The following is a 23,686-nucleotide window of genomic DNA, read 5'->3' as shown; positions in this document are numbered from 1 at the left end:
GATCTTTTTTAAAGGTTAAAACCTCATTCAATTTTATGTCTTATAGGGTTTATACTGAGTACAATATTGTATAAGTGTAATAATTCAACAGTAAACCTAAAAATGTACAATCAATTTTGTAAGAGATGCATCCTAGCTCAGAGAATTGTTATTGAATATGTCAATGCTGTTGTAATGAAATGCTTCTTCTAAGTATGTGGTTATTAAATAAATAATTAACTGGGGAAAAAAAAACTTCCAAAATAAATTCAAAGAGATTTTTTTATAACAGCTGACAAACTAAGGAAGTCAATACAGGATTTGAAAAGGGACCTCAATTACTACATTAAAATACTAAAAAAGTGTAAATTTTAGACATGAAAAAGCTCATTGGGTCAAATTAAAATCTCAGTAGATGCCAGGCATGGTGGCACATGCCTTTAATCCCAGCACTCAGGAAGCAGAGGCAGGCAGATCTCTGTGAGTTCAAGGCCAGCCTGGTCTACATAGTGAGTTCCAGGACAGCTGGGGCTACAGCTCAGTAGAAAGCCTCCCTAATAGAATGAATCAAATAGAGGGCAGAATATCAGACACTGAAGAAAAGACAGATGGATCTGCATGGTGAACATTGACAAAGATAATAAGAAAGTATGAACACAGGATACAATATATATATGGGAAATTTTTTAAAAATAATATTTACAAATCATGACTATAAAGAGAAAAATTTCAGGCTAAAGGCATAAATACTAATATCAATAAAATCATAGCAGAAACTTTTCAAATATAAGCAAATAGATGACTATCCAGGCTCAGGAGGCATTTAGTACACTAAATAGACAAGACCATGAAGAATTTCCCCATAGTATAGCATAGTGAAGCCCCTAAACATAGAGAGAGAAAAAGAATACCAAAAGGTGCAGCAAGATATACCAAGTCATATCTACAGTCAAACCATCAGAATTACAGCAAAGGTTTTCAACAGAAACCCTAAAATCCAAAAGAGAAACAAAGTATTCCAACATATAAAGACAGAATTGTTAGAGCAGATCACTATTTATAGCAAAACTGTTCACCCTAACTGATGGAGGGTGATGAATTTTCCATGGTAAATACAAGCTAAAGAATTTACCACTATTAAGTCAGTATCACAGAGGATTCTAGAATGCATCCTATGCACATACAAGAAAGATAAATACATGTATAATACTATAAGAAAGAAGAAGTTGCACTAGAATAGTAGTCACACAAATCAGGAATAGAAAAACAAAAAATCAGAGGAAGACACATCTTCAACAGTAATTCTGAGGGTCAATGATCATAGTTCTCAAATAAAAAGACACAAATTAGCAGATAGGTTTTAAAAACAGAATCTATGTTTTTATGACCTATAAAAAATGTACCTGATTATTACTGACAAGCAAAGCCATAGGGTAGAAGGCTGAAAAACAGCACTGCAAAACAGATGGATATAAAAAGTTATCAGGTGTTATTGCTGTAACACCTGACAAAATGGCATGAAAACAAAGTTACAAAAGATAACAAAGGTCACTTCGTGCTGATTAAGGCTACAAGCCATCAAGAGAATATAGCAGTTCTAAAACTATATGAACCATCATTGGCACAACAATTTCATGAAATAAACACTGCAGGAAGTAAAGACACAAATTAACCCTAGCACAATGGTGGGTGACTTCAAGAGATAGGTCATCTCAACAGAAAAGCAAAAAACATAAAAGCATCTAAGCTAAATGACATTTCAGATTAAAAGGACCTAAAAGATGTTAACAGAACATTCCCTGCAAGTATTGCATGCTGTCAAATAAGCATTCTCAGTTGCCCATGAAACTTTCTCTAAAACAGATCATATAGTAGGACACAAAGAAAGTCTTAACAAATGTAGGAAAATCATAATAGTTTTTTGTGTTCTCCACCTGATGACAATGGAATAAAACTAGAAACGAAAAGCAAGAGAAACTACAAAAAACTTGCAAACTTATGGAGCTTCAGCAACACAGTATTGAATGATATGTGGGTCATCAAAGAAACAAAAAGGGAAATTTTAACATGTCTAGAAACAGATGAAAATAAATACATAGCATATCAAAACCTATGACACAATATAAAAGCAGTCCTCAGAGGGAAGTTTATAGCTACAAGTGTCAATAGTAAAAAATCAGAGATCAGCTCAGGATGTTAGAAAAACAAGAACAATTCAAATCCAAAATGAACGCATGAAAGAAATAATAAAGATTGTGGTATATATTAATGAAATGGAAATGAAAAGGCAACAACAAAAATAATCAAAGAACGAGGATTTGGTCCTTTGAAATTATGAACAAACCTACAGTCAAACTACCCAAAAGAAAGAGAAGACTCAAATTAATATAGAAATGAAAAAAGAAACATGACAACAGATACCACTGAAATTCAGAAAATTACTATGACATACCATAAAAAATAAAATTCCAATTAACAAAGACAGGCATCATAAAAAAAAATCTCCCCTCAAAATAAAACTGTGCACACACACACACATATTACTATGACATACCATAAAAAATAAAATTCCAATTAACAAAGACAGGCATTATAAAAAAAATCTCCCCTCAAAATAAAACTGTGCACACACACACACATACACACACACACACACACACACACACACATTCTCTGCTGAATTATTCTAGCCCTTTAAATAACACAATATTTCTCAAACTACTTCATAAATTAGAAAGGGAAGCAGTACTACCAAAAAAATTATAAGGCTGATACTGCCTTGATAGTAAAACCAGATAAAGACACAACAAAGCATGAAAAGTATAGACTGAATTCCCTGATGAACACAGATGTAAAATTTTTTCAATAAAATGTATTCAAACCAAATTGAAGAACAGATCATAAAGATCATTCACCATTTTCAAATTAACTTCAATGAGTTTTGAGTTCAATATATACATATAGAGAGAGTTCAATATATTCAAACAAAAATTGTAAGACATCATATAAATGGGACAGAAATCAAATGATCATTTCAATAGTTTTTGACAAACTCTAACATACTTTTATTATAAAATTCTTGAAGAAATTAGAATAGAAGAAACATACCTCAACATACTAAAAAGCTGTAAAGCACTATATGAAATACTTAAAGCCAACATTATGCTAAATGAGAAAAATTCAATGCAGCCCCCATAAAATCAGGAACAAGAAAAGACTGCCCATTTTCTCCATTCTTATTCAATACAGTGCTCAAAGTCTTAGGTAGAACAGTAAGCTAAGAAAGAAATGTTAAGAAGAGCTACAAATAGGAAAGAAGCAAGGTGGCATGCTCTTATATGTAAGAGACCATGAAGATTCTACCATGTAACTCTTAGAGTTAATAAACTTTCATCAATGCAGAAGGATAATAGCTTTCCTGCACAACAATAACGCACTGCTGAGAAATAAATCAGGAAAACAATTCCATGCATAATAGCTTCGAAAATATTACCTTCAAATAAACCTAAGGAAGTTAAAGACCTCTACAAAGAAAATTTTAAAACACTAAATAAAAATGTGAAGAGGACACTAGGAGATATAAATGGTCATGGACTGGCAGTATTAATACTGTAAACACGGTTACATTGTTGAAAGCATTTTACAATTCCCAACGGCATTCTTCAAAGAACTAGAAAAAAATAGTCCTAAAATTCATATGGAAGCACAAAAGGCTGAATAGATGCAGTAATCCTAAACAGAAAGAACAAGGCTAGTGGTATCACCACACTTAATTTCAAGATATACTATAGAGTCATAGGAACATGGTGCTTGCACAAAATCAGTCATGTAAATCAATATAGTAGAATGAAGAACCCAGAAGCAAATCACACAGTCCCAGCCAAAGCCACCTAAGTTTTTGACAAAGTATCAAAAACATACATTAGAAAACAAATGATATGGTTCTGGAAATATTGGATGTTTAAATATAATAGAATGAAACCAGATCCCTATTTCTCACTCTGCACAAAAATCAACTCCAGACAGATCAAAGACCTTAATGTAAGATGGGAAACTCTGAAGCTACTAGAGGAAAAATACTTCAAAATGTAGGTATAGACAAGAATGTTCTCCAAAGGATATCCCCAAAGGATTAAATCATGCTGTTATGGTTGGCTTTGGTTGTCAAAGTGATACATCTGAGAGGAAAGACCCTCACTGGATTAGCCAGTGGGCATATCAATGTGAGGCATTTTACTGACTGGAGATGTGGGAAGGCCCACCTCACTGGGGATGGTGCCACCCTGGGTAGGTGTTCCTAGTCCCATGAGAGAACAGGTTGAACACTGGCTAAAGGATCAAGCGAGTAAGCAGTGTTCCTCCATGGCACAGGCTTTAGCTCCTGCCTCCATGGATTTTGCCTCAGAAAAGTAAGACGAAATAAACCCTTTCCTCTCCAAGTTGGTTTTGGTCAGAGTATTTTATCATAGCAATATAAACCAAACTAGGACAAAAATCAGTACAAGGATCTCAAGTTATTACTGTAACAGACCTGACCATATTGTTAGGAGGATTATGGAAGTATTTGGAGCCTAGGACTGAAAAGGCCATAGAACTTCACGAACTAGTTCTGTGGAGCTTCGGAGTCATGCTGAGAGTTGTGGACAATAGAGGGGTACCTTGTGAAGTTTTACAGGGAAGCAAAGATTCTATTGGGTTTTTTGAGTGATACTGTAGATTTTAAAATCTATGGAAGTGAAACCTTTGCTTAGTGGGACAATGAATAGTGGTCATCCAGAGCTGAAAAATCATCTGCGATTAATAAAAGACCAGCATCATCAGTGTGAAATATTCTGAGAAGTACTTTCTCAGGGTCAGTACACAGAAGCTGTGGTACAAAAGGTCCAATGCTGCACCTCAAGCTAGAAACCAGACTTGGTCATTTTTAAGGGACTCCCATGTGGTAACAGTTTTGGTGGTGTGAAAGCTGTGGAACTGAAGGGGTCATGGAGAGAATCTGAGGCTTGACATCATGTGAGGCCAGAAGAGGCCATTGAGTGAAAGTCCAGCCTCAGCTTCAATGGACCTCACCATATTGGAGATGCAGGACCTAAGGCTGACCACGAACAACAGTGACAAGTGTAGCATGGAGTCAACCTAACCCATTAAACTGTGCAGTGGATGGCAGAGCCAGAGAAAAAGATAGGTCTAAGCTCTTTAGAGTCCAGAAAATTGGATGGATACTGAGCTACATTGCTAGAATTTGGCTTTGCTTAAGTGTGCCTGGTTCTTCCATTTTTGAAATAAAGTATTTATCTTAGTTTTGATTTTACAGGCGTCCACAGTTAAGAGACCTTGTATTTTTAAAGAGACATTGGACTTTTAAACTGTTTGAATTTTTTAAAATATTTTATTTATTATTTTAACTTTATGTGTATGAGTGTATTGCCTGCATGTATGTGAGCACACCCATGTCATGCAATGCCGCGGAGGTCAAAAGAGGGCTTCGGATTCCTCTGGAACTGAAGTTAAGGACAGTTCGTACTTGCCATGTGGGTGCTGGGAATCAAACACAGGTGCTCTGTAAGAGCAGTCAGTGCTCTTAACCACTGAGCCATCTCTCCAGCCCCAAAGTATTTGAATTTTTTAAAGACTGTGGAACTTTTAAAAGTTGGACTGTGTTTTGTGTTAAGATATTAATGTGAGATTGTGAAGATAAAAGGAAAAGAAAGGTTATGGCTCAAAGTGATGTGTTTCTGTGGTAAAATTAACAAGGGGTAGAATGTCATAGTTATCTTTTGTTGTCAACTTGATACACCTGGGAGGAGGGAGCCTCAATGGTGGAATTTCCTCTATTGGATTAGCCTGTGGCCAGGTCTGTGAGACATTTTCTTAATTGTTGAGTAATGTGGGAGGGCCCAGCTCACTGTGGGTGGTGCCACCCTTGGACAGTTGGTCCTGGGTTCTACAGGAAAGCAGGCTGAGCACAGGCCAGAGGAACAAGCCAGTGGCATCCATCCATGGTCCATGCTTCAGTCCCTGCCTGCAAGTTCTTGCCCTGGGTTCCAGCCTGATTTCCCTCAAGGACAGACTATCATTCAGAAGTATGAGACACAATAAAGTCTTTCCTCCTCAAATTTTTTTGTTTTGCTTTGGTTTGGTTTTGTTTTGTTGATCACAGGGTTTTGTCACAGCAGTAGAAATTAAGAAGAGGCTCAGAAAAACAGTATCATATTTTCTCTCATATGTAGATTTTATATAGAAACATAAAGTCACATAGCTATTTATGACATGAAAGTAGAAGGAAAACAGTCTAAGAAAATGAAGGGGACGAATAGGCATGGCAGGGCTGAGAAAGATAAGGGTAGGTGTGGGGAGCATGGCCAAGGTGTATTATATAGTGGTGTGACCAGGAAACTGTTCCTCTCACCCTGTGATGACAAGCCATGGACCTGCCTCCTTCCCACACTCTGCAAAGAAGCCACTCCCCTTCACTCTTCCAGCCAATCGGTTGACTATAGGTGCTTGCAGGGGAAGGGCTAAGGGTATAAAAGCTGGGAAAACCAGGAGGCTGGCCCCTCCTCATTTTGTAAGGCTGTCCAGAACCACGGGATTTACGGGTGGATGTAGACTTTCAGCATCTGCTGTGAATGGGGGGGCACCTGCTTGTCTGGAAATAAACCCGCACCCCAAGCTCAGTTAGCAAGTCCAATAAACTTGTTAAGATTCTTCGAACTGGGGTTTGGAGAATTTTTTTCCTCAGGCTGTCTCAAAGACCTTGGGAGGAGGGAATTGAATGCCACGTGCACCTCCCAGCAGTGAATTTGACTTAAAAGTGGCATGAACGGATTCAACAAAACATTATTATTTACAACACACATAGGCCAATTCAAAAATAAGAAAGCACACCTCAAAAGAACATTCCAACATAATTCCTACATAATTTGAGGGAAAGAAAGCACTAGTTTTCAAAATGTATTTTAATTATTTTTTCTTAAACATCATAATGAATATAAATTTTTAATCCTTTTATGTTGACTGGTCTACAAGAGTTTATTTTCTTCCAAGTAGGAAAGATGTGCTTATTATCTAAATATGTGTTCCCAAAACTCATAACTAAAAGATTGAATATAAAAATAAATGTCATCCTAAAATACATGTATTCTTAAGGAACACAACACTGTAAATTGGTCACCCCAAACTATCATTTTCCAGTTTTAACACAAACACCCATTTCAGCTCAACCAGACAATATTACCAAGAGTCTGTAGTTCATTGTAGAAATGTGCTATTACATTTGTCAAAACAAAGATTTTAAGTTTGTCAAGGTAATACTAGTCTATTCCTTAAATCATATTTAAGGTTGTTAACATAAGAATTTGTTGAAATGAGCCAATATAAAAAAATAAGTAAAAATAAAATAAGAATGATGACCAGCTAGATGGAAAAGCAAGATCTAGACTACCAAGGGACTAATAAGAGGTTTGAAGAGAACTAAAATGCCCAAAATGTCTTTGAAAAGTGACCAGCTGAAATTAAGCATCTCATAGTATACTATTATGCAATACTCACAAGACTGTATTATATCTTTATGAAAATAAAATCTAGAATTTTTTAAAGGAAAAATGAAGTTATTTCAGTAAGTTTCAGAGTTCTTTCCAAGATAGCGCTCTTTACCCCCTCTGTTAATGCTGACATTTTGGACCCTTCTTCAACTGGGTCTAAAGTAGTAACCCCTTATATATGTCAGTTTATCCTACACAACAAAAATCTCCAATATTAAATACTTCATAACTATACATAAATACTTCAATCCTATACAAAGAACTCGGGAATACAATGTTTATTGTTTCAGTGCTTAACTTCCTAAATACTTTCAAGTTGAAATCTGGATGCTCCTTTTGAATGACAGATACAAAGGAATTTCAGAGAATTTTTCTGTCTACTTGACAGGATGAGTCAATGTGGGCTTCCTCATTTCTTATTCCAATTTTTGTGTGGTTTTCATTGCTTATTTATTTGGATTAATAATCAGAATGATAGAGCTATTTATCATTTCAAATAATATAGGGCCAGTGAGCTGGCTCACTAGGTAAATACACTTGCAATGAAACCTGAAGATCAGAGTTCAATCCCCAGAGCCCACATGGTAGGAGAAAATCAATTCCCACAGGTTGTTCTCTGATATCTACATGCGAGATGTTGCACATTCACGTACACAAACAAACATACTGTCTCTCTAAATATTTATTTATTTATTTATTTATTAAATGTAAACTAATTTTTTAAATGCCCATTATTATTTTGGTCATATGTTCCAACTTAGCCGACCTTCAGCTTCCTTTCCTTTGAGTATTTGCCTCTGATAGCATGAAAAATGATTATAGTTCAGATGACAACTTCCTACTCACTCTCCTCAAGCAAAATGAAATATGAAGCCTATGGCCCCTGCACACCTCATCTAAAAGTCACCAGGCCAGTAAGCATTTACATTTCAACTAAAAGGGGTGAAACACACTTGGAAAGAGAAGGCTGGAGGACCAGAAGTTCAAGGTAATCCTTGGCTACATAGTAAGTTAGAGAATATCCTGGGCTACATGAGGCCTTGTCTTATAAAAGAATTATAGGAGTTAGAAAGATAGCTCAGCAGTTAAGAGTTCTGGATGCTCTTACAGAGGACCCAGGTTATTTCCCAGCACTCACATGGTGGCTAATAATCATCCCTAACTCTAGTTCCAGGGAATCTGTCATTCTCTTCTGGCCTCTGTGGGTATTGCACACATGGGTACACTTACATACAAGCAAGCAAAACACTCATACACATAAAATAAAAATAAATTTTAAAAATCTTTTTAGGTTACAATTCATGCATCTAATATCTGTTAAGTTCACAGTGAAAACAGGCTCTATAACATTGAAATTGTTTTAGAATACACTTCTGATGAATAAAGACTACCTGTTTAAGGAAATGGCCACACTCCTCAAAGCCTATTTTCAGAATTTACAGTTGACTAACTAAAGCCTCATTTCAAATCAAAGCAAAAGAGTCCTCTCGTACTAGTTTGATTTCTCAGCAAAGTTAATTTAGAGAGAAACAAAGTAGACACAGTGGCTTCTAAGTTGTCTAATACATACATCCTTCCACTTACACAAAATGTATGCATGTCTGTATATATATTCATGATACTTATATTATAAACCCGTACACATTATGTGCATTTTTCCTTTAATGTTTAAAGTGTAACCTATCTATACTTAAAGTCACATTACCTTATTTTATAATTAAAATATTTTCTACATTTCTATTAACTTGGACAATAATTAGATGACTATGCAGAATTTTACTCACAAGCCAACAGACCTGGGGGCCTCTGGCCTAATGTGACTATTCTGACATTCGCAACAGTTAGCTTAAGGATAATATAATACAGCAGGGATACTAAGTTAGAGACATGAAGCAGTCCAAAGAAAGGTCCCAGGAGAAAATGGGAAATAAGATTTAAGCTCAGAAATCAGATGAGATCAATAGAAGTCAAATGTGAATCACCAAGTGGAAAGAAGAGGCGCTACGCTAGGTTGCTGGTCACAACACCCTGGTAAGCCTGCCAAAGATCCAACACTGTGCGACAACTTACATTTTGCACTCAATCTTTTTTTTTTGAAACAAATAATTTATTGAGAATTTCATACATGCATATAAGGTGTTTTAATCAAATCCATGCCCACTTCCTCTCCTCCAACATCTCCCATATGTCCCCATCACTTTTTTCTAATAACTTCATGTACCCTTTCATCTTCTTTGTTTATTTATTTTTATGGGGCTTTTGGCTACTCTAACATTCCCCACTCTGAAGACATAGCCCTAAAATCTTCTAAGGATTAGACACAAGCTCCAAAATACTTTCAATATTTTTGGCCTTTGGAATAGGGTATGTTGCTAAGAGGCCCAAAGACATTTTGACTTTTAGCCAAGAAACTGGCTACTTTTCTTTGGGCTCTTATTATACTAACTGCCTAGCCAATTCCTACCTCCTATTCGTATCACACCATCCTCTGAAGAGGTTACCCAAATTGCCGATAGGGAATTGGGATGGAGGCCACTCTGGTTTCTCCCATGCTGAACAGGGACGCAGGGTGAGGCAACTGGAGTACCCCTTCAGTGGGTCTATCTAAGACACTCCCAAACTGTATAACTCTTATCTCTAAGGGGAAAAGAAAGTTCTTGAATCATAAATAGGAGATGTGAAGGAGAAGTAAAGGTAAGAATTAGCATTACAAGTTCTAGACAGGGAACTGGAAAAAGTCAAACAAGACAAGTTTCAAATGTTCATGAAAGTCCACTGGAATTTCTTGACAAGGGCTTCCAAAAGCATCCCTCTATTGGGTTCCTCCTCATTTTTCTTTTGTCTTCCAAGGATGGACTCTAGAGTGATGGATTCAGGATTTGCGTTCAGGTATTCTGATAGCTGTTGGGGTAGCTAGAATCAGTGTCAGTTCCCTCTCAAATGCTTCTAGATAGTGGGAGAAAACAAATTTTTCCATCATTTTAGAACAATAGTTGATTGTCTCCCTTAGCTACAGGTGGGCACTACAATATTGGAGATCAAGATTTGAAGTCTTACATCTGAGCAGCACCATCTGGTCAAGAACAAAATCATCAATGAAAAATAATTGTCTAAATAGCTTTTCATATAGACTTAAGCCTAATGTCTGGGAAGTGTAATCCCTTGAACTCCTAAAGAAATATACTGATGACTTTACTCTGGTTACACTTTCCTTTTTTGTGTTTAAGACCATACAGGTGGCCCAAATAAATCAATTTATTTTTACACTTAAGGTCATTTGAGGATCTGTTCCTCAGGGGTCACATGGGCTTGGGAGGAGCTCCTGGTTCCTTTTTTTTTTTTTTTTTTTTTTTAACCAGTTCCATCTGTGTGAAGATAAGTCACATGTTCTGTTCATCCATGTCTGGCTTCACTTGGAGGCATGGATGAGATGTTTCCTCTGAGTTGACCCTCCTCTTTGTAGACTGGACACTGGTTTAAGTCCATCCCATTGGGTCTCTTTGTCCTCCCAGAAAAAGTGGACAAGTGACTCACCACAGTTCCAGGACATTTTGAGAGATGTTCCATAGTCCCCTGGAACTTAGTCGACCTTGAAGGGCAAGGTGCAAAAACTGTCCTTTAAGTCCCTCTGACCACATTAGTATAGGCCTCAGTGTATGGCTATTAGACATCCAATAAGGTTAGTTCCACCAGTCTGGTACTTTTAGTTATCATGTGCTATGTAGATAAGGCTTGGATAAAAAACCAAATATTCTCAGATAACCCTGGACTAGATATATATTTTGTTCCTTAAACTAGTTGACTAAACTATGACCATAGAAATTTTAAGATTATGTGTATATTATTTTTGTCTCATTCTTTATCTATTATAACAAACCTACACAGACCTTCATCACTTGCTTAGGACTTCTCATTTTTTCTATTTACAAAAATGTCTCCATTCCCATATCCTTTTAACATCTTTTATATTCTCATGATCTTTTTTAAAAATAATTCTGAGACATAATAGCATTAAGAAATAAATTTTCCATCTGTAGTGAGACTTCTTTCCCTGGGGATGCTAAGCAATGTTTATTCCCTCTTAGGGTTCTAGTGTCAAGCCAATGTTTGATTAAAGTTTTACTGGGGAACCAATGAATTTATTGAGCTTACTTATCGAGATAACTGAGGGATTGCTGAGGTGTATGTATGACCTCATGGTGTGCACACTGTAAAGCCTTTACCCAGCATGGGTCATGCCTTGTCTTCTTAGCCATCCCCAGACTATATACTTTAGCCCTCCCCGTATCCAGAAGACCAAGGATGATTAGGGTCAAATTAGATACCATTGGCTGGGAAGAGAGGAATGCAGTGTCCTCTTTGCCCTTCTTTTAATGAATGAGCACAACTGTCAGCAAGCCAAATTGTGATGATGTTTAGTGATCAGGCTCAGCTGAAGTCATGATGATGGTAGATATTTCATCCAGAAGGGACTTCCTAGCCTTCCCCAGACTGTACACTTTAACCCTCCCCAAATCCAGGAGACCATATGTGATTAGGGACAAATCATATACCGTTGGCTGGGAAGAGAGGAATGCAGTGAGGGTCCAATGACCCTGCTTGCCGTTCCTTTAAAGAACGAGCACAACCATCAACAAGCCCAATTGTGAAGATGTTTAGTGATCAGGCACAGCTGAATTTGTGATGATGGTAGTTATTAGATGCAGAAGAGACTGCTGTACAGCATCATCTTACTGAAAGGACATGGAATTTAAAAGATTTGGTGCTAGAATCCACATATGAGAGAGAACATACGTGGTTTTTCTGAGTCTGTTACTTCACTTACTATAAGTTTCTAGATCCATCCATTTACCTGCAAATTTCATTATTTCATCTTTCTTCACTGCTGAATAGAACTCCATTGTGTAAACATACCACATTTTTGTTAACCACTCATCACTTAGGTTGGGCACTTAGGGTGCTTCCATCTCTTAGCTATTGTCAAAAGAGCAGCAACTAACATGGTCGTACAAGTGTCTCTACAATAGGATGAGTCCTTTGGGTATATGCCAAGAAGTGGTATAACCAGGTCATATAATAGGTTCATTTTTTGGTTTTTAAGAGTTCTCCACACTGTTTTCCATAGAGGTTGCATGAGTTTGCAATCCCACCAGCAGTGAATGAGCATTCCCCTTTCTCCACATCCTTGCCAGCATTTGTTATCATTTGTTCTGTTGATCCTAGGCAGTCTGATTGGGGTAAGGTGACACTTTAGGTTGGTTTTAATTTGCATTTCCCTAATTACTAATGATGTTGAACACTTTTTGAGATGTTTCTTAGCCATCATTATTTCTTCGAGAGCTCTCTGTTTCGAACGTTAGCCCATCTTTTAATTGGGTCATTTGGTTTCTTGAGTCTTTGTTTTTTGAGTTCTTTATATATTCTGGATGTTAAACATCTGTCAGATGTATCATCGGTGAACATTTTTTCCAATTTTGTGGCTTTTCTCTTCACTTTTTTGATTGTTTCTTTTGCTGTACAGAAGCTTTTGGTTTAATGAGGTCCCACTTATTGATTGCTGACCTTAATTCCTGGGTAACTTCTGTCCGATTTAGAAAACCCTTTCCTACACATATATCTTGTAAGGTATTGCCAATATTTTCTTATAATAGTTTCAGGGTTTACAGTGTCACATTGGAGTCTTGATCCATTTGGAGTTGACTTTTGTGCAAGGTGAAAGATAAGAATCTAGTTTCATTCTTCTACAGGTGGAGATCCAGTTTTGCCAACAACATTTGTTGAAGATGCTGTCTTTCCTCCATTGTGTGCTCTTGGCACCTTGTCAAATATCAGGTGGCTAAAATTGCATGTACTTGGGTTTGGATCTTCAATGACGTACCATTGATCTATGTGTTTATTTTTGTGCTAGTACCATGCTGTTTTTATGACTATAGCTCTATAGTATACTTTGAGATCTGGTATAGTAATCCTCCCAGCATCACTCTTTGTGCTCAGGGTTGCTTTTGGCTATCCAGGGTATTTTGTACTTCTATATGAATTTAAGAATGCTTTTTTTCTAATTCTGTAAAGTATGTCATGGGGATTTGGTTGGGATTACATTGAATCTATATATTGGTTTTGGAAGGATGGTCATTTTCACAATATTAACTCTTCCAATCCATGAGCATGGGAGGTCCTTCCATCTCCTGGTGTCTTCCTCAGTCTTTAACAATTTAAAATTTTCATTGTAGAGATCTTTGGTGTCTTTGGTCAGATTTATTCCAAGATATTTTATTTAGTTAGTTAGTTTTGGTATATAGAAAGGCTATTGATTTTTGTAGATTGATTTTGTAGCCTGCCACTATACTGAAAGTGTTAATCAGTTCTAGGAGTTTTCTGGTGGAACTTTTGGGATTTCTTAGGTATAGTATCATATCATCTGCAAAAAGTGATAGTTTGCCCTCTTTTCCAATTAGTACTCCTTTAATTTCCTTCTCCTGTGTTATTGTTCTAGGAAGAGTTTCAAGCACTCTGTTGAAAAAGAGTGGAGATAGTGTCTTGTTCCTGATATTAATGGGAATGTTTCCAGTGTTTCTCCGTTTAGAATGATGTTGGCTGTGGGTTTCTTATATATGATTTAAATATATTGAGGTATGTTCCCTCCAGTCCAATTTCCTTTAGGATTTTGAACATAAATCCATGCTGAATTTTGTCAAAACCCATTTCTGCATCTATTGAGATGGCAATGTGGTTTTTGTATTTGAGTACACTTATATGATTAATGACATTTATTGACTTGTGTATATTGAACCAGCGCTACATCTCTGGGATAAAGTCTATTTGATCATGGTGAATGATCTTTTTTTTTAAATTTTTACAAAAATTTTATTGAGAATTTCATACATGCATATAAGGTGTTTTGATCAAACCCATGCCCACTCCCTCCCCTCAAACATTTTCCCCCTCTGAAGAGGTAACCCTAAAATCTTTTAAGGATTAGATACAAGCTCCCAAATACTTTTGACATTTTTGGCCTTTGGAAGAGAGTATGTTGCTAAGAGGCCCAAGGACATTTTGACTTTTAGCCAAGACACTGGCTACATTTCTTTGGGGTCTTTTTACCCTAACTGCCTAGCCAATTCCTACCTCCTATTCTTATCACACCATCCTCCGAAGGGGTTACCCAAATTACCAATAGGGAATAGGGACGCCGACCCCTCTGGCTTCTTCCATGCTGAACAGGGACGCAGGTTGAGGCAATTGGAGTACCCCTTCAGTGGGTCTATCTAAAAACTATCAAATTGCATAACTCTTGCCTTAAGAGAAGAAGAAAGTCCTTGAATAGGAGATGTAAAGGAGAAGTAGGCAAGAGTACTTAGCATCACAAGTTCTAGACAGGAACCTAGAAATAAGTCAGAACAGGGCAATTTTCAAATGTTCATATGAAAGTCCATTGGAGTTTCTTGACAAGGGCTTCCAAAAGCATCCCTCTATTGGGTTCTTCCCAAATAGAGTGAAGTTGACTTCATAGAAGGAATTTGGGAACTCTCCCTCTGTTTCTATCATTTTGATAATTTAAGTAGTATTGGTTGGAGGTCTTCTTCAAATGTCTGGTAGAATTCTGAGGTAAATCCATTTAAGCCTGGGCTTTTTTTAGTTGGGAGGCTTTGTATTACTGTTTCAATTTCCTCATATGTTAAGGGTCTGTTTAAACTGTTGGTGGTTCACATGATTACAGATATCCATCCATTTCTTTTAGATTTTCAGATTTACTAGCATACATGTTTTTTAAATATTCCCTTATAATGGTCTGGATCTTTTGGGTGTCTGTTGTGATATTTCTCCTTTCAGCTCAGATTTTGTTGATTTGATTTGCTTGTTTTTTTCTTTTCATTAACTGGGCTAAGGATCTGTCTATTTTGTTTAGCTTTTGAAAGAACCAGCTCTTAGATTCATTGGTTCTTTGTATTGTTTTCTTTGTTTCTATTTCATTAATTTCTGCTCTGATTTTTGTTGTTTCTTCTCTTCTGCTGGGTTTGGGTTTCATTTGTTCTTGCCTTTCCAATGTCTTGAGTTGCAGTGTTAGGTCATTTATTTGGGCTCTATCTAATTTTTTAATGTAGGCAGTTAAGAGTTATAAGCTTCCCTCTTAGCACTGCTTTTAATGTGTCCCAGAGGTTGTGTTGTGTTGTATTGTCCTTTTCGTTGAATTCCAGGAATTCTTTTATTTCTTTCTTAATTTCTCCTTTGACCACTCATTGTTTAGGAGTGTGTTGTTTGATCGCCACGAGTTCATGTAGTGGCTAGGGCTTTGTCCAGTGTTGATTTTGACCTTTATTGCATTGTGGTCCGATAGAGCACATGGAATTATTTCAATTGCTTTGTATTTGTTGAGGTTTGTTTTGCGGCCCAGTATGTGGTAAATTTTTGAAAAAGTTCCATGGGGTGCTGAGTAGAAAGTGTAATCTTTGGTACTTGGGTGGAATATTTGCAAGATGTCTGTCAGGTCCATTTGATGTATGGTATCATTTAATTCAGACATCTCTCTGTTTATTCTTTGTGCAGTTGACCTGTCTAATTGAAACAGTGGGGTATTGAATTCGCCTGCTACTACTGAGTTGGGGTTAACCTGTGTCTTAAAGTCCTATAATGTTGTTTTTAGGAATTTGGGTGCCCCAGAGTTTGGTGCATATATGGTAAAGATTATAATATCTTCTTGGATAACTATTCCTTTGATCAGAATGAAGTGACCCTCCTTACTTTGAATCTTTTTTGTCAGAACTGCAACCTTTGCTTGTTTCTTAGTGCCATTTGTTTGGCATATTCTTTTCCATCTTTTTACCTTAAGGTAGTACCTGTCCTTGAAGGTGACATAGGTTTCTTGCAGACAGCAAAGAGATGGATTTTTGTCTTTTAATCCATTCACTTAGCCTGTGTCTTTTGACTGGGGAGTTCATTCCATTGATATTTAAGGTTATTATTGAAAGATGTGTATTGGTTGCCATCATTTTGATTGCTGTTTATGGTTTCTGTGTAATTTTGTGTTTCCTAGATTATACCTTTACTTTCTTTCATTGCCCCTAGGGTATAGTTGTTTATCTCTCTGCTCTCTGTATTGCTTCAAGTATTATTTGAAGGGCTGATTTTTTGGACATGTATTCTTTGAGGCTTTTTGTGTCATGGAAGATTTTTCTTTCCCCCTCAGCTATAATAGACATTTTTGCTGAGTAAAGTATTCTGGGCTGGCATCTCTGGCATCGGTTGTCATGTAGAGCTGGAAATACCTTGGTCTAGGCTCTTCTGGCTTTCATACTTTGCATTGATAAGTCAGCTGTAATTCTGATGGGTTTTCCTTTGTATGTGACTTGTTTTTCTTTTGCTGCTTTCAGTATACTCTCTTTGTTCATATTGTACATTTAGTGTTTTTACTATATGTTGTGGGGAGTTTCTTTTCTGATCCTGTCTATTTGGTGTTCTATGTGCTTCCTGTATTTGTATGGGGATGTCTTTCCTAATTTTGGGAAATTCTCTTCTACAATCCTGTTTAAGATCTGGTCAATACCATTAACCTGAAATTCTTCTCCTTCCTCTATTCCTATGATCTACATATTTGGTCTTTCCATGGTGTCCCACATCTCTTACATATTCCATTCTTATGTTTTTTAAATTTTCCATAATCTTTGTTTGAATGGTCCAAATCTTCAACTTTATCCTCCAGTGTTGATATTCTGCTTTCCATTTCATTCATTCTAGTTGATGAGGTTTTCCCCTGTTGTTTCAAGTTGGCTTATTGAGTTTTGCACTTCCTTCTTCATTTCTGCATGAGTTTTCTTCAATGTTTCTATCTCTTTTGTGAATTCATTCAGAAGTTTATCCCTATCTTCTTCTAGCTGATTTGTTTGTTCATGTGTTCTTTAAATTTGCTGAATTCCTTAATCATCTTTATGACTGTTCTTTTTAATTCAGTGTCCTGGGTTATCTCTACGGGAGAGGTTCTCCTTGTAGAACTCTTCTACAGGATTGGTGGAGTTTGGTGGGGACACAGTGTTTTGGCTTTCCGTTTTATTATTCCTTCGTTGTGATTTTGGCATGTGAATTTCTTTTGTTGTTTATTATTCTGATATGAGAATTAAGTTGAAGTATGCTTCTGTTTGTATTATCGGGGTGCCTACACCCTTTCTTTATTGGTTATTAAAGCTGGTGGGTACAGGGTTCAGGTTCTCTCAGGTTTAATTTGGAGGGAACTGATGACTTCAGATCAGCTATTCAAGAGTACCCACAGAAGCCCAATTCAGGTTCCGGTCAGGTACATTTAGACTTCCTTCACCATGTGAAGGCAGGATCATGGGCTCTCAGGCAATTCCCTGCATTCTCAGGCCCTCTGCCAAATGGAGGCCAGAACTCAGCACTCTCTGGTGGTCTGCTGAGATCAGAGCCACTACACCAATGGAGGTTGAGACCCACCCCCTCAGGCTGTCTGCTAGGATCTAAGCCTTAGCCTACTAAAGCCAGATCTGCCCTGGGGTCTTGAGAGGGGCCTCACAAAATCCCAGGTAGGGGGATGAGTATGGAGCAATTAGGGGAAGCTCACCACCGGCAGGAATAGGGGCTCTAAGGCAGTCGCCTGTGTTCTCAGGCCCTCTGTCAGAGGCAGCCTAGATAGAGGGAGTGCAGAACTCGGCACTCTCTGGCGGTCTGCTTGCACTCACACTCTAATCTGTACAACTTACGGGTTATAAACTTTCTTTCTACACTCAGGAAAATGAATCTCATTTTAAACATCATGATAAAGAAACCAAGGCATCTGTGTGCTTTTACAAAACTGTTTGGCCTCTTCGCACCTCACCGGAGAACATGGAGTAAAGATTGCTAAGCAAACATGTGAAACTGGAAGAGAGCCCAACCCAGGACTTCAAACTTATCCTCTATTCCTCAAAGCCTTCAAGCCTTCCACCAATGGGCTCACTCTAACCCTTCCTAACAAGCTCAATGAAAGTCTCTATGTTTCTCTCGAAATTGCTCATATGTGATGTGCTTTCATAACTAGTTGCACTCCTAGAACCTATTTTAGGGTGTGTAACCAAATAGAGTAGGCAAAGAATGAAAGATTCCTCACCCCCACCAGCTGCTTACCTGTTTCTACTTGTATTGCTCATATTAAAGTTATCTTTAAAACAAAGTATTATCTTTATTGTGTATAAACTATCTTACCTATAACAAAAATTAAGTTCCCACACTATGGGGTGGGCCTGAGCTTTAAGATTGGGCAGTTGTTAAGCATTTGTGAAAATGTTTGGAACCCTTTCCCCCAGTAGAATGCTGCAGACTTCAGACCCTGCTCCTCCACCTGTTAGACTGGCATGGTTTCTGATCTTTTTTCTCCTTGGCTTTGCTCTCTAATATCTTCCTCTGTTACAGAATGTAACAAGCTCATCAAGTAAATTCTTCACTCAACATATACTTTCAGTCACACACACACTCCAAAAATTTTCCAGGCCACTATTCCTCTAGAAATTCTCTTTAATCACTTACTCATTCTATGTACATTTTCTATAGACCAGAGAAACAAGAATAATTTTCTTCCATCATATATTTTCGTCACATTTTTTTAAACCTTAGGATTTCTTTCATGGTTTCTTTTGTTATGTTAGACTGATATGCTAAATAGAACTCTTGTACATTATCTTAATAACTAGTCAACTTAGCCATGTGCTTTGTAACTTCAATGAAGATAAAGACAATAAATAGATTGCTAGTGGAATTAACTAGTTTTCCAACCTATCATTGAGCCACATGATCACAGTAACAAAGACCGGAGCCTGTAGAAGTCAGATGAAGACTCGGCCTAAGCATCTGAAAGCTGCTTCTTCATGTTGGTGGCCTCTCACAATTCAATACAATTTTGTCAGATAGACACATAAGTTATCAAGAAGGAAAGACAGAATGAAAAAAAACGGCACATGCTCACTTACCGAAACAACAACTACAGGACACAAAACAGAAAGGCGGTTCTTTTCGAGCACACTCAATAATTTCTGAGTTTCTTGAAAATCAGATGACATAACCTCAAACACAGGGGAATAAAAGGAAAAAAGAAAGAAAGAAAAAATTCTTACATGATGCTAAAATTAACTTGTGGGGAAAAAATGAAGTTTAAATAATATTCAAAATATTTATCAGAATTAACCATTAAAGAACTTTAAAAGACACCTATAGACTACCCTGAGAGGTTATCCAATCCAAAATTGGCAGCCCTAAATACATAAACGTACAAGCACCACTAAAATAACAGATTATATGCATGACAATAATAATCAAGGACAAGTCATGAAATTAAGAGGAAAGGGGTAGAACGTGGGAAGAGTGGAGGTGGGAAGGGGTGGAAATCATAATATGGTACTAATGGATGAAATCTTCAAAAAATAAGAGAATAAATAACTTTTAAAAAATTTGACCTGTTTCCCAGTTTGAACATATCTTTTATTACCTATTTTATACAAAGTACAAACAGAAAGTTGAAAACATAATAGTGTCTATAGAAAAAGTAGCCGGGCGTGGTAGCACACGCCTTTAATCCCAGCACTTGGGAGGCAGAGGCAGTCGGATCTGTGAGATCAAGGCCAGCCTGATCTACATAGTGAGTTCCAGGCCAGATGTAGCTACCGGGAGACCCTGTCTCAAAAACACCAAAAAAAAAAAAAAAAAAAGAAAGAAAAGAAAAAGTAGTTGCATAACATTATGTAAAGCTCCAGGACAGCTGGGGCTACAGAGAGACACTCTCTCAAAAAGACCAAAAAAAAAAAAACCAGTATTTTCCTACTTGAAAGGACAAAAAATACATTTTAAGCATACAGAATGACACAACTCATGTACCAAAATCTTCTAGTGAAATATTTAAGGAACAAGAAGAATGCATTGTCTCTGGCATTGCGTTTGCGTGGCTCCTCATGCGCTTTCACTCATTCATATTTACTACTTACATTCACACAGACAAAATTGTAGCACTGGTCTGAGGCAACACACTGAATGTCTCTGCTGATGTGGTCCAGAGTCCCAGATGTGACTTTAACATGCTAGGGAGAAAGCAACAAAGGAAGACATTTATAGCTTAGATAGACCAAACATGTACTAAGCAGCCTCATTAGAAAGCAACATACCTGCTCTAAGACAGACACATACATGATGAAAATGAATTTGGGCTGAAATTTAGCAGACCACCACAAGAAAGACATTTCAATTAATCCATGAATAATGAATATTTTTTATCATATAAGAATATAAGAAACTGATTCTGATAAGAAAGCTGTAGGAGACCTAGAAAATATTCAGGAATAGGCAAGCAGTCTGGTTTACATTATATGAAGAATTTATTGCAGAGGATGTTGAGGGACTAAAATAGAAAGACCGGTTAGGCAGCAATGGTAGGATTGTGGATATATGTTAAATACCATAGTTACAAAGAATTAATTTCCCTCAACCTGCAGAGCCAAAGCAGAGGAAACAGTAAGAAATTTCAACAGTACCTGTGCAAGAAAAATAAAACTTGGATTTGGAATTAAAAAACAGTAAAGACACTCTGCCAGAAGCTTGTTATAAGTAGTCTCATTTGGCATGGTGGTACACACCATTAATCCCAGGACTCAGGAGGCAAAGGCAGACAGATCTCTATGAGTCTGAAGTCAACCAGGGCTATATAGTGAGATCCTATCTAAAACGAACAAACAAACAACAACAACAACAAAACAAATATGCAAAAGACAGGTAGCCCCACACTATATTTAGAAGAAAGAATATATAAATATAGATAGAGAAATAAATAAATAGAGAGATAAGGATAGGGATAGAGATAAAAATAGATATAGAGCTGGGAGTGGAGACACACACCTTTGATTCCAGCACTTGGGAGGCAGAGGCAGGAGGATCTCTGTGAGTTCGAAGCCAGCCTGGTCTACACAGTGAGTCCCAGGACATCTGGGGCTACAGGGAGACCCTGTCTCAAAAAGGGACAAAAAAAAGTAGATATAGATATGTTTAATATAACATATAAACTTTCCTACTAAGATACTTATTATAGCATCACTTTCACTTGCTTCAAGTTTTTCTACAATTAAAACAGACACAAACTGCAAATTACTACATGGAATTCTCTTTTAGTACCTGTGCTGTAATAATATCCCTGGAACAAATCTCATAGCTCATACCGGCACTACATTCATTATACTTGCAATGTATAGTTCTAAAATATGATACTGTTCCTAATATGGACCTGCTCCTCCAAGGGTGTTATCTAGTCAATAGCTTAATTTCACATAATTTTAAGAACATATTGGAGAATGAGAAGGTCTCAAGAACTTAGCTTTCTGCAGAGAGTAGTTGGCTGATAAATCTTAAGATTTCATTTCCACTTAAAATTGGTATTGAGTACAAAGTTCAAAGACAAAGTTGAAAAACAAAAACAAGCCTTCCATGCCAGCAGATATATATTAATACTACAATAGAAATCAACTCCCATTGTGCAATATATTAAGTTTCACCAACAAATCATATCTACATACGCCTCACACGTATCCAAATATTTTCAAAGACTTTAGCAGTTAATTTGCTCCAGACTGTCTTTCATGACGTTTGCATAACAGGCCACTTACAGCAACAGATATGCCCCTTCCTCCTGCAGATTTGCTTATTTTTTAGAAAGTCAAGACACAGACAGCAATCTCCCTGAAGCAGATTTCCAAAACATTCCAGTCATAAAGATAATGTCTCCCATGTGACCAAAAGATGAGCTGTTTTGTCAGCCACCCTTGTATGAAGCCAGACTTTCTTAACATCAAGCTTCGTTATAATGCGCCCTACTGTCAGGCAACAACTAAGCCTGCTGCGTCTCTCTGTGAGAGTTGCAACTCAGAAACAAGCTCTGTCCTGCTACTGTGGCTGTGAGTAGTGACTTATTGCTTCACTGGTCCTGGTGTCTCAGGTCTTCTGCCAATACCTGTGGTACTGTGTCAGGGTGAACTGCTTGCATGGATGATCAGGAGTTTCCAACTTGACAGATAAAAATTAAGGCAACCACGGCAACATATCTTAACATGATCTCCCAAAATTCCGAATTTGGAAAAAAATGATTCACTTCTAAATTTCCTGTTACGTACACAGAATTGATATATGTGATATGAACATGAGGCATATAATGATTTAAGTTCTTAAGCATCAAAAAACTAGGTGAATTTCTTAAGAATAGGATTTTGAATCATTGAGAAAAGAAACATTCATGTTTGTTGTTCTTTGTTTTAACCATTGGCAAATGCTTAACAGAGTTCGAAACTTTGCCAGCTGTATTAAAGAACAAAAATTTATGTCAAGAAAAACAATATATATTCTATTAAACAACATGGAAAAGAAGTTTGGCTTTTTCAGAAGTAAAAAAAAAAAAAGGCACCAAAGTAACAATGAATGTTAGATGCGTACTATTTTGATAACTCAGTAATAGATGAAGTAAATGGGTTATAAGGACAACATGATGGGTTGAAGACATAAATTCTATTGGAGGATGGTAATGTGCATGTCATATTTTAAAGTAAGTTTAATAAAGAATATTAAATGTTATATACCTAAAGACATGGATAATGCTTAACATGCAGAGATTAATTTCTAATTATTAAATAAACATCTGACCAACATGATGAAGACACTGGAACTTAATGACAACCCAATGCAATTGGAAGTCAGTGTCAACATCTTTCTGGGAAAGAAGAGGAGATGGTATGGTTTGACTTCGAAATACACCACCTAGATCTGGCTCCTAGTTCATATGTGATAAAGTTATTGGATATCTTATTCTGTAGCCATTATCCACATACTTTACACATAATGTCTGTATTCAGAAAATTGACTTTAATATTTCTCTACTTTTAAATCATTCATTTTAATATATTTCTCCACTGGATTATATTCCTCTACAAGAGTTTTTGTGAATTTTTGTTGGGTTTTGTAGGTGTACAGAGTGTGGTGGGGGGTGGGGGCAGGGGAGGTGTAGGTGTGTGTGAATGTTGGTGTGTGCATGTGTCAGGGTCAAAGGACAGCCTTGACAGTCAGTCCTCACCTTCCATTTTGTTTGAGACAGGGTCTGTTGTTCACTACTGCACATACCCATGAGCTTCTGGGGTATTACACATTCCCCCAGCTCA

General features: G+C 37.0%; 1 protein-coding gene across 1 annotated transcript in view; it reads right to left on the bottom strand.

Annotated features, from left to right (window-relative positions):
- The window catches only part of LOC103726802 (D-ribitol-5-phosphate cytidylyltransferase-like), a 273,724-nt gene that overhangs the window by 180,805 nt on the left and 69,233 nt on the right, over positions 1-23,686 (bottom strand). The window contains exons 4-5 of the mRNA XM_008824429.3: positions 20,483-20,575; positions 19,475-19,567 (exon numbers count right to left, since the gene is read on the bottom strand). Of these exons, the coding sequence (XP_008822651.1) occupies positions 19,475-19,567; positions 20,483-20,575 (186 nt within the window). The remainder of the gene's footprint in view (positions 1-19,474; positions 19,568-20,482; positions 20,576-23,686) is intronic.

The sequence above is a fragment of the Nannospalax galili genome, unplaced genomic scaffold (genome assembly GCF_000622305.1).
Source record: "Nannospalax galili isolate Female #2095 unplaced genomic scaffold, S.galili_v1.0 scaffold249, whole genome shotgun sequence".
Taxonomy (NCBI): Eukaryota; Metazoa; Chordata; class Mammalia; order Rodentia; family Spalacidae; genus Nannospalax; species Nannospalax galili.
The sequence above is the reverse complement of the archived record's forward strand: the minus strand, read 5'-3'. Positions and strand labels throughout refer to the sequence as shown.